Raw genomic sequence first — 12,497 nt, 5'->3', positions numbered from 1 at the left:
AAGGGAGCGGGTGTCGGTGGGGTGGGGAAGGGAGCGGGTGTCGGTGGGGTGGGGAAGGGAGCGGGTGTCGGTGTGGTGGGGAAGGGAGCGGGTGTCGGTGGGGTGGGGAAGGGAGCTGGTGTAGGTGGGGTGGGGAAGGGAGCAGCTGCAGGGTGTCGGTGGGGTGGGGAAGGGAGCGGGTGTCGGTGGGGTGGGGAAGGGAGCGGGTGTCGGTGGGGTGGGGAAGGGAGCGGGTGTCGGTGGGGTGGGGAAGGGAGCGGGTGTCGGTTGGGTGGGGAAGGGAGCGGGTGTAGGGTGTTGGTGGGGTGGGGAAGGGAGCGGGTGTAGATTGGGTGGGGAAGGGAGCGGGTGTCGGGTGTTGGTGGGGTGGGGAAGGAAGCGGGTGTAGGGTGTTGGTGGGGTGGGGAAGGGACCAGCTGTAGGGTGCAACATCTGCTGGCGAGCGCAGGGAGTCAGGAGCACGATAGGGCTGCGGGTGCCTTTTTGGGTTGCAAATGATAACTAGCGAGTGATTGTAGGGACCTGGAGTGCAGGCCAGGAGTGTTTCCTGGTGTTGTGCCTGGGGCAGTGGTCGGGGGAGGGATCAGGCCAGTAACTGGGAGTGGGGCAGAACCTGGCCAGTGTTGGAGGGCAGGATCAGGGAGTGGGAAGCAATTGCATCAGGAGAAGAAAAAGCAACGTGAGGCATTACACCTCGGAGACACCAATTGGGAGTGACTGAAAGGTAAGTACAAAGGTAAGTATATGAGATATTTAAACTGCACCAACTTAAATCTAATACCCAAGCTTGATGGAAACAGTGTGAGATGACCTTGCTGAAAGAACAGAAAGTATCATTAAAACTTTTAATATATCATAATGGATAGACGGATATAGTCACTCCTTCTCCATCTTAGTGATTTTATAGTAAATATCGTCTTTCCATTTCTGTCATTATTTTATGTTTTTACTGCCACCCTTGCTATCTCACCATCCCCATCACTGTCTGCTCCTTATCAAAAGAGAGCCCCCAGACATTACCAATAGGATGCATGTATCCTTTTGAGGAATAAATGTGGATGCCCCATACCAATTGCAGACCGCCTTTTTATACTGGTAACCAGCACTCCGGGACTGTGTGTGACTGTGTGTGTGTGTGTGTGTGTGTGTGTATAAAATATTGCAACTCTTGAGCGTACAATGAAAACTGACATGTTTTGCCCCCCTCCAGAACCAACATTCGTTGGCTCAGCTCTGGTGAAGGAGAGCTTGAGGAGTGAAGTGGGCGATGATGACAAACTGTATTTTTTCTTCAGTGAGTTCAGCAAGGAGTTTAACTATTACAACAAATTACGGGTCTCCAGAGTCGCCAGGATTTGCAAGGTAACCAGCTACTTGCAACTATTCTCAACGCTTTCTTTCCAACAGCACTGGATTCCAAATCTCACTCTCTGACTCTTTAGTTAGTAGAAGGCGCATTAAAGACAATTAAAGGTGCAGTAATCCATGGGATGCAAATTGATTTTGTGTTTCTATGTTGGTGATTCGTGTGATTTTGAATCATATGTGGGTGAGATTTCCTCTGTTTATGTGTTAGTGACACGATAGACATAACGCCGCTATGCGTTAACGACATCATAATACAGTTGGGAAGATTCCCTCTGTTTGGTATTTCTAGCAAAATGCCAGTTAAAGTTGCATTCTCGAGCTTTAGCTCTGGGATCACTGCAGTCCTGGACTTCCTGACCTTGCATGCAGGTGAAGCTCGCTCCTGATTGGGTTGGAGGGAGGAAATTGTCTGAACTCCAGTTTCAGGTGTTCTCTTGTTCTGAAACTTTTAACAGAAAAAAAGTCAAGGCTGAGACTATTCTCCTGCTGTGCTGCAGTTCAGATCCCATTTCCATACTGTCACATGGGCAGCAGAGCAGTAATACTGGGGGCAATTTTAACCTAACTCGCCCGACAGGAAACTAACAGGATCAGGTGTAACATCCCACCCGATTTTACGCTCCATTGAAGTCATTGGAGAATATTATTGGGTGGGTGTAAAACCAGTGTTGGACCTGAACCCATGACATTCCCGCCCAGTGAGTTAGCTTAAAATTATCCCCACTGTGTTAGTGTCATGACACACATGGCACAAACACGCCAACTGTCAGCCATTTCATCCAGACATGAACGTTTTGAGGCCTGCTCAGCATGACAGAGTTTGCTGACAAAAATCATTGGGGACCGCTGCTTGCTCCCACAATCCATCCCGCTCCTACGCCAGTCCAGCTGCGCATAGATAAGATTGGACACTTCTCCCCTCAACTTTGCTCCCAATGCTCATGACCGTATACAGAGGCCGGAATCACTGCGTTAAGAATAGTGTTGAAGAGAGATGGGCCTGGTCTGGCCTATTAGCAGCAGGACTTAGGGGTGGGGGAGCGAAATGGATGGCAATGAAGGGGTAAAGAGAAGGCAATGAAGGGGAAAAGTAGGGAATGGAAGCAAAAAAGGGACTGGGAAATGAAGGGGAGAGAGAGGGGAGAATAAATGGCAATGAAGGGGGAGATAATGAAAGGCAGAGAGAAAAAGGAGACTGTTAGCATTAACTAATGGAGCGGGGATGGTAAGTGCCAGCATTAATTAGGAGGTAGGAGGAGGAGTACCAGCTTGAAGTGAGGGGGAAAAGAGATTCAGCCTGAACTAGGGGAAGAAGATTACAATTTTGAATGGGGGGGGAGGGGAAGAGTGCCCGCTTGAGCTGGGGGTGGAAGAAGAATATTAGATTGAAATGAGATGGAGGGGGGAAAATGTGCCAGATTGAATATGGGGGGTGTGGGGGAGGTGAAGAGTGCCAGTATGAACTGGAAGAGTTGGAGGAGGAGGAAGAGTCTGTAGGGAGTTGGGTGGTGTACGGTGTCTCTGGAACTGGATCTGGAGGGGTCAGAGTGCCTCTGAACTGACTGGGGTGGGATTGGATGTGAGAAAGTGTCATTATTGAGGTAACTTTTGAGCAAGTGCTGATCTGTTGCCCAGTTGAAATTCCAAATGTTATTTGTTTTTCCATTTTCTTTAGATTAAAAAATTATTAATTGTGAAGTTAAAAACATGATTAAAGTGAACAAGAATTAATAATTCTTAATGTAAAAATTCAAATTTTCCTAGGGGAGCATGCCCCAGATACACCTAGGAATCCACCTCCAATTTTATACCTTCAATATTTGGATTTCCTCCTCAGCCTTTAATGTACTTGGGTTTTTTTTCAGGAATGCTGAGTATATCTGCAGCTTAAGTTACAAACTCATGTAATTATTTGCTTTTACATATCAGAGACATATAAGCAGGGTTGTTCTTGGATTCAGATTTTTGAGCGTCTTTTCAGCTCTTTTGAAGTTGTTGGTCAGCTTTTGTTTGCTTTCTAGGTTGGCATAAATACAAGCGCTTAGCATAGTGTCACTGCAGTGCTATACACAGATAGGCAGTGCTACACACAGGACTGTAACACAGTATCACTGCAGTGCTATACACAGATAGGCAGTGCTACACACAGGACTGTAACACAGTATCACTGCAGTGCTATACACAGATAGGCAGTGCTACACACAGGACAGTAACACAGTGTCACTGCAGTGCTATACACAGATAGGCAGTGCTACACACAGGACTGTAACACAGTGTGACTGCAGTGCTATACACAGATAGGCAGTGCTACACACAGGACTGTAACACAGTGTCACTGCAGTGCTATACACAGATAGGCAGTGCTACACACAGGACAGTAACACAGTGTCACTGTAGTGCTATACACAGATAGGCAGTGCCACACACAGGACAGTAACAGTGTCACTGCAGTGCTATACACAGATAGACAATGCTACACACAGGGCAGTAATCCTGTCACTGCAGTGTTGCACACAGGCAGGGAAGCAGTACTGTGCTATGGCAGTGTCACACACAGCACGGTATCATGTATGGACACTGTAGTACGCACATGGTCAGGGCAGTACATAGAATTTACATGACAGACGGTAATGTGTAATGAGACAGGATCCTGTGGATGTGGTGAACTTAGATTTCCAGAAGGCTTTTGACAAGGTGCCACATCAAAGGCTACTACACAAAATAAGAGCTCATGGTGTAGGGGGTAACATATTAGCATGGATAAAGGATTGGTTAGCTAACAGGAAACAGAGAGTAGCCATAAATGGGTCATTTTCAAGTTGGCAAGATGTAACGAGTGGAGTGCCACAGGGATCAATGTTTGGGCCTCAACTATTTACAATCTATATCCTTGTGGGAGAGACTAGAACTAGGGGCCACAGTTCAAAAATAAGGGGTCTCCCATTTAAGACGGAGATGAGGAGAAATTTTTTCTCTCAGAGGGTTGTGAGTCTGCGGAACTCCCTTCCCCAGAGTGCAGTGGAGGCAGGGTCATTGAATATTTTTAAGGCTGAGTTAGATAGATTCCTGATTAACAAGGGAGTCAAAGGTTATAGTAGGTAGACGGGAAAGTAGGGTTGAGGTCACAATCAGATCAGCCATGATCTTATCAAATGGCAGAGCAGACTCGAGGGGCCTAATGGCCTACTCCTGCTCTTAATTCGTATGTTCGTAGAAACAGGCCATTCGGCCCAACTGACCTGTGCTGGTATTTATGCTCCTCATGCGCCTCCTCCCGCCCTACTTAATCTAACCCTATCAGTAACACCATGTCACAGTGTGCCGTCGTCTTCCCATTGGATGCAAATTAAATGATTGCTGTGACCTTATTTGCTGGAACTCTATTGTGTGGACTGTATGTCAGAACGTTCCTCACTTTCCTCATTAATTCTTGGGTTCAGGGTGACATTGGTGGGTTGAAGATTCTACAGAGGAGGTGGTCAAGCTTCCTGAAGACTTCGCTGATGTGCAGTGATCCATCGAGCAAGCTTTACTTGGATATGATTCAGGATGTGTTTATGTTGCAGCAAGACCCCAATGACTGGACCAGTACAGTATTTTACGCAGTGTTCACCTCACAGTGGTAAGCCACAAATGAATCCATACCCCGACCTGCTAATGTGGTTTATATAATCATACAAACGCTTTTAAAGTGCTCTGTGTCATAGTAGTGCTTAATAATAATCTAAAGAGCATTTAAATCTAAAATCAATGGGCACACTGAAATGATAGGACCTCAGATTCCGACACAGCAAGAGAGAGGGAAACAAACTCGCGTGCACAAAGAGAGAGGGACAGATAGCAAGAAAGGGGTATACAGAGAAATCACGCACTCACACGTGCAGAGAGAGTGAAAGAACAGAGAAAGAGGGGCGTGCAGCAAGAGAAGAAGGCACACACATGCACTATAATATCAGCCCTGATTTTAATCGGGGGTGATCGTGGGCTGAGGTAGCGAGTATCGGGCTCTCCCTGACTCACCGACGTGAGGCCCAGGCCATTTTAACACCCAGCGTCGTTTAAATATTCCAGGCCCGACATCCGTCCACACCCACCATCAATGGCATCAGGCCGGTGGGCGGGAGCCGGGTGTGCATGGCAGGAGGCCACGGGCGAGGACTTGCATAAAACAGTCAGGTAAGTGGGAAGGGTGGGGGGGAGTGGCAATAGTGGTTGTGGGAGGGAAGCCCGAGCCCTACGTTTCCTTGTGGGGCCCAGAGGTGCACTCCTGCTCCTCCTGGCCCACAAGGTAGTCTTTTTACAAATTAAAATTACATATCCCGTCGGCCCTCTTCTGGGCGTGCTGCTCCTTCATGTCTGGCGCTCCTCGTGCGGCTGGTGCCGGACGCCAAACTCCGCCATCCAGCGTTAAAATGTAGTCAGGATCTGAATGACCTCATCAGACCCCGACATTTGAGTTTCACTGTGGCCCTCATCTGCCCCATTCTCGTCGGGCATAGGGGGTTAAAATCGGATAAAGTGCAGCCTGGAGAGATGGGAAAGGGTGCACCAGAGAGAGGGGGACATCTGCAAATAGAAAAACACGCTAGCGCATGAGTGTATCTATCTATTTATCTATCTATCTATCTATCTAATATATAGTTCATATATATATATATACACACACACTACATATATATATTATATATATATATATATATATATAGTGTTGTATATAACGAACTTTTTATCTCTGTGTGTGGGTGTCATCATTTTTTTATATATATGACGTGTGTGTATAATAGTAAATACACATACAAGAGAGATACAACACAGTGCCAGATACAGAGTAAAGTAACTGGACAGACAGAGACAGAGATGGGGTGTAGGCAAAGAGAGATGAGGCTATTTTAAAATGGTGATTTCAGTCCCCACATTGTTGGCCTCTTTGTAATTTTAACTTTGTTCCTGTGTTTTCTGTCTGTTGTTTCAACTTTAGGAGTGAATCTGTGTCTGCAGTGTGTGTGTACAACATCAAAAGCATCCATGAAGCCCTGGATGGACCATATGAAGAATACAAACCTGACTGCTCTTCTTGGATTCAGTATAAAGGTCAAGTTCCATTGCCAAGACCTAGCACTGTAAGAACCCAAATGTATTAGATGAATGAATAAGAACAGACTATATAACTGTCAGCTGGTGAGTAACCAGGAAGATCACCAGTCTATGCTACAACTGACATTGGTACACGTAGGTTGGGAAGGGGGGAAAAAGGACCAGGGTTCCAGCTCCTGATCATTATCCATTGACTCCTAGGAACATAGGACCAGGAGTAGGCCATTTATCTCCTCAAGCCTGTTTGGCCATTCAGTTAGATCATGGCTGATCTGTATCTTAACTCCTTCTACCCACCTTGGTTCCATAACCCTTAATATCCTTGCCTAACAAAAATCTGTCAAACTCAGTTTTGAAATTTTTAATTGATCTGGCCTCAACAGCTTTTTGGGGGAGAGAGTTCCAGATTTCCACTACCCTTTGTGTGAAGAAGTGCTTCCTGACATCATCCCTGATTGGCCTAGCTCTAATTTTAAGGTTATGCCCCCCCCTGGTTCTGGACTGTCCCACCAGAGGAAATAGTTTCTATCTACCTTATCAAATCCTTTAATCAACTTAAACATCTCAATTAGATTACCTCTTAATCTTCTATATTCAAGGGAATACAATCCCAGTCTATGCAACCTGTCCTCATAATTTAACCCTGTTAGCTCCAGTATCATTCTGGTGAATCTGCACTGCGCCCCCTCCAAGGCCAATATATCCTTCCTGAGGTGCGGTGCCCAGAATTGAATGTACTACTCCATGGGGTCTAACCATAGCTCTGAACAGCAGTATAGTACCCCATTGTATTCCAGCCTTCTTGCAATAAAGGCCAACATTCCATGGGACGTTTTAATTATTATTACCTGTCCACTAGCTTTTAGTGATTTCTGTACATGGACCCCTAAATCTCTCTGCTCATCCATAGTTCCTAGCTTCTCGCCATTTAGAAAATTCTTTGGTTTATCTTTCTTACATTCAACTCACACTTTCCCACATTCAACTCCATCTGCCACAGTTTTGCCCACTCACTTAATCTATCAATGTCCATTTGCAACCCCTTTCTGCTTCCAACTACACTATTTACTCTGCCACCTAACATAGCGTCATCAGCAAACTAAGATATATATCTCTCTATTCCTTCATCTAAGTCATTTATAAATGTAGCGAAAATCTGCAGCCCCAGTACAGATACCTGGGGGACACCACAGGTCACATTCTGTCAATTTGAGTACATACCCATTATCCCTACTTTCTGTCTCCAACCTCCTAACCAATTTCCTATCCAAGCCAATAAGTTGTCTCCAATTCCATGTGCTCTCATTTTTGTTAACAGTCTGTTATGTGGAACCTTGTTGAATGCCTTCTGGAAATCCATATAAATAACATCCATTGACATTCCCTTATCTACCATGTTAGTTACCTCCTCAAAAAATTCAACTAGGTTCGTGAGACATGAATTTACAAATCCATGCTGGCTCTTTCTGATCAGCTGATATTTGTCCAAATACTCAGTCACTCTGTCCCTAATAATAGATTCTAGTAACTTCCCCACAACTGACGTTAGAATAATAGGCCTACAATTTCCTAGTTTATCTCTCTTGCCCGTCTTAAATAGTGGAGTGACATTGGCAATTTTCCAATCCAAGGAGTCAATTCCTGAATCAAGAGAGTTTTGGAAGATCCTGACTTATGCATCAACAATTTCCTCACCTACTCCTTTTAATACCCTGGGGTGGAAACCATCGGTTCCTGGCGATTGGTCTATCTTTAATCTCATTCATTTCTCCAGCACCATTTTGTTTTACTTATATTGAATCTAGTTAGTTTCTCCCTTTTGATTTAATTTATTTTTAGTTTTCCTTGTATCTCATCCTCCACTGCGAAGACCGATACAAAGTAACTATTCAGTAAGTCTGCCATTTCCTGATTTCCTGATTTCCAATTACAATACCACCAGCGTCTGTCATTAAGGGACCACGTTACTCTGAGTCACCCTCTTTCTCTTAATACGTTTGTAAAACCCTCTAGTGTTGTTCTTGGAATCCTTCGCAAGCTTTTTCTCGTATTCCCTTTTCGCTGCTCCTACCACTTTCTTTGTATCCCTTTGCCTTGCTTTATATCTCTCCCAGTCCGCGGGATCGCTACTGTTCTTTGCCTTCGTATACGCCCTTTTAGTTTTATACTATCTCTCACTTCCCTTGTTGACCCAGGTTGTTTTATTATACAAGTAGAGCTCTTGCTCTTTAACGGTATGTACAGGTCTTGTTTTCTACCAAATACTTTTTTGAATGCCTCCCACTATTCATCTGTAGTTTTATCCGTTAATAGTTCTGCTCAGCCTATTGTGGTCAATTTCTGCCTCACCTCTCCATAGTCAGCCTTACCTAAATTTAAAACTTTGGTTCGTGACTCACCCTTCTCCCTCTCAAACCTAATATTGAATTCGATCACATTATGGTCACTGTTAGCTCAGTGTTTTCTTACTGTTCGATTATTGATTAGTTCAGGCTCATTACTCATTACTAAATCTAAGATGGCCTGTTCTCTTGTTGGTTCAAGAACATATTGTTCCAGAAAACTGTCCCGAATATACTGAAGAAATTTGCTGCCGTTGGGACTTGAGCTGTTCTGCACCTCCCAGTTTACCTGAAAGTTAAAGTCTCCCATTGTAACTGCTCTGTTTTTGCAACAAGCTTCTCTGATCTCCGCGTTTATGTATCCCCCTACTTTATCACTACTATCTGGAGGTCTATAAACGACTCCCACCAAAGTCTTGCATCCTTTTTTGTTCTTCAATTCTATCCATAGTGTTTTACTGCCTGCTCACCCTTACTGATATCCCCTCTTCAAAATGCTGTAATAGTGTCCCTTATCAATATTGCTACTCCTCACCCTTTTCCAATTCCTCTGTCCTTCCTAAAGACCTTATAACCTGTAATATTTATCTCCCAGTCATGCTCTGTTTGCAGCTAGATCCCAGTGATGGCCACTACATTATACCCTTTTAGCTGAATTTATATTTCTAATTCACTTGTTTTATTTCTTAGGCTATGTGCATTAGTGTATAGAACTTTTAATTTGGCAGTAGGCCCTGTCCTGCCCTTATGCCCTGATGTTGTTTTTAACCTGTTTTAACTTATCATATTCCTTGGTTTTTATCACTTCTGTTGTATTTTGATCAGTTATTTTGTTATTTTTTTTCCCGAACTTGAAGTCTTTATGTCACCTTTAACACTATTGATGACCTCCGACCCCCTCCCCGCCCCAACACACTTTGCTGGAAATGCGCAGTATGTGAGGACAGGGTCATACACACACTCAGTACAAACACACTCATACAGGCAAATAGTCTCTCACATGGGTACACGTGCTCATACAGGCAAACACTCACATGGGTAAAAATACACTCATATAGGCATACAGGCTTACACACTGGTACAAACGTACTCATACAGATAAAGAAACAAGCAAACAGTGTCACATGGGTATAGGTATACTCATAGGTAAACACCTGTATGTACATACACTTATGCACAAATATAACCTAGCATGAGTGAGTGCAAACACAACCAGACATGCATTCAGGTACATACACGTGAGTATACGTGTGCGCATACCTACACATATTTAAGTAAGTAAACACCCACTTGCGTGAATGTTAAGTGGTACATTCATGCAGACGCAGGGGCCCACAAACACACTTAAATGGCGTCTGTATCTCTACGACGCCATTACCAGTCTGCAGGAACATCCAAATCACGCACAATCCATGATGCCTTCTGGATAGTGAGATAAAGCTGGTGAAGAGGCAGAAGCATGACACTGAAAATCCTGACTTCTGACCGTTCCCTATGGTTTTTTTTGTTACAGTGTATCACTAACTGGCATAGGAACCATTCAGTTGAGAGTTCACTGCTTTTGCCAGATGACGTGCTGAGCTTCAGCCGAAGCCATCCGCTTGTGCACCAAGCTGTCCACCCAATCAATGATCAGCCAGGGCTGGTGACCAGAAATGCACAGTATTCAGAGATTGTTGCAGTGCAAGTGAACTCACCGGATGGGACTTACGAGGTTCTCTTCCTAGGAACAAGTGAGTGCGTCCGGCTCCCCTTTTGAGTCGGGTTTCTTGGTTATTGTTCCAGGAACATGGAGGCTGTACCTGGAACCATTTGGAGAAACGACCAGTAGAGATTGGGATTTTCAGTTTATCCAATGGGTGAAGGGTCCTGACCACCCAAGAGGGTGAAGATTACAAGTTGGTGTCAGGAGTTGGTGATGCCCAAAGGGTCCCTGCTTTATATTTTGTTGATCCTTCTTGTGTCTTCCAATAACAAAATAACTCTGCAACTGATTCTTCTACAAGACTAGGACTGAAGCAACACCACAGGAGTTGTACTGTCACAGTAAAAGTCTCCATAAAGTAAATATGTATCTGGTTGGCAAACAGCTTCCAGTACTTTGAAATGTAAAGTAACCCAACTAACAGTTTGGTAGCCTTGAGCGAGCAGGCTAGTGCGAATTTCATGCCCATCATTGTCAATAGCATTTTGTACATATAAATTGTCCTAACTGAACTTCCAGGCCAGCACCAGGGTCAACAAGATCTCGTGGAGAGGTAATTGGGCCATCTGCAAAATAAACTGACAGCTAAACCTCCAATCTTATCCGGCCCACATATCCCACCTACTCCACCACTTTTCTGCCCACCCCGGGGAGCTTCTGTTCCCGACATATGCCCCCAATTCTACAGTCACACGGTACGGGAGCATAGTGGTTATGTTACTGGACTAGTAATCCAGAGAACTGGACGAATAATCCAGAGTCATGAGTTCAAATCCCGCCATGGCAGCTGGGGAATTTAAATTCAATTAATTAAAAATAAAATTCTGGAATAAAAAAAACTAGTATCAGCAATGGTGGCCATGAAACTACTGGATTGTTGTAAAAACCCATCTGGTTCACTAATGTCCTTTAGGGAAGGAAACCTGCTGCCCTTACCCGGTCTGGCCTATATGTGATTCCAGAACCACAGCAATGTGGTTGATTCTTAATCGCCCTCTGAAATGGCCTAGCAAGCCACTCAGTTGTAAAATCTCATGACGAAAAGTCATCATAAGAATAAAACCGGACAGACCACCTGGCATCGGACCATTAGGCAGCGGACACGACAAAGGCAAACCAAGCCCAGTCGACCCTGCAAAGTCCTCCTCGCTAACATCTGGGGACTTGTGCCAAAATTGGGAGAGCTGTCCCACAGACTAGTCAAGCAACAGCCTGACATAGCCATACTCACAGAATCATACCTTTCAGCCAACGTCCCAGACTCTTCCATCACCATCCCTGGGTATGTCCTATCCCACCAGCAGGACAGACCCACCAGAGGTGGCGGTACAGTGATATACAGTCAGGAGGGAGTGGCCCTGGGAGTCCTCAACATTGACTCTGGACCCCATGAAATCTAATGGCATCGGGTCAAACATGGGCAAGGAAACCTCCTGCTGATAACCACCTACCGTCCTCCCTCAGCTGATGAATCAGTCCTCCTCCATGTTGAGCACCACTTGGAGGAAGCACTGAGGGTAGCAAGGACACAGAATGTACTCTGTGTGGGGGACTTCAATGTCCATCACCAAGAGTGGCTCGGTAGCACCACTACTGACCGAGCTGGCCGAGTCCTGAAGGACACAGCTGCTAGACTGGGCCTGCGGCAGGTGGTGAGCGAACTAACACGAGGGAAAAACTTACTTGACCTCGTCCTCACCAATCTACCTGTCGCAGATGCATCTGTCCATGACAGTGTTGGTAGGAGTGACCACCGCAGAGTCCTCGTGGAGATGAAGTCCCGTCTTCGCACTGAGGACACCATCCAACGTGTTGTGTGGCACTACCACCGTACCAAATGGGATAGATTCAGAACAGATCTAGCAGCTCAAAACTGGGCATCCATGAGGCGCTGTGGGCCATCAGCAGCAGCAGATTTGTATTCCAGCACAATCTGTAACCTCATGGCCCGGCATATTCCTCACTCTACCATTACCAACAAGCCAGGG

General features: G+C 45.3%; 1 protein-coding gene across 2 annotated transcripts in view; it reads left to right on the top strand.

Annotated features, from left to right (window-relative positions):
• The window catches only part of LOC137332159 (semaphorin-4C-like), a 105,664-nt gene that overhangs the window by 74,869 nt on the left and 18,298 nt on the right, over positions 1-12,497 (top strand). For both annotated transcript variants that reach the window (XM_067995866.1, XM_067995865.1), the window contains exons 7-10: positions 1,211-1,362; positions 4,809-4,990; positions 6,347-6,488; positions 10,318-10,537. In XM_067995866.1, coding sequence (XP_067851967.1) covers positions 1,211-1,362; positions 4,809-4,990; positions 6,347-6,488; positions 10,318-10,537 — 696 coding nt within the window. The remainder of the gene's footprint in view (positions 1-1,210; positions 1,363-4,808; positions 4,991-6,346; positions 6,489-10,317; positions 10,538-12,497) is intronic.

This window comes from Heptranchias perlo, chromosome 14 (assembly GCF_035084215.1).
Source record: "Heptranchias perlo isolate sHepPer1 chromosome 14, sHepPer1.hap1, whole genome shotgun sequence".
Lineage (NCBI taxonomy): Eukaryota > Metazoa > Chordata > Chondrichthyes > Hexanchiformes > Hexanchidae > Heptranchias > Heptranchias perlo.
The sequence above is the reverse complement of the archived record's forward strand: the minus strand, read 5'-3'. Positions and strand labels throughout refer to the sequence as shown.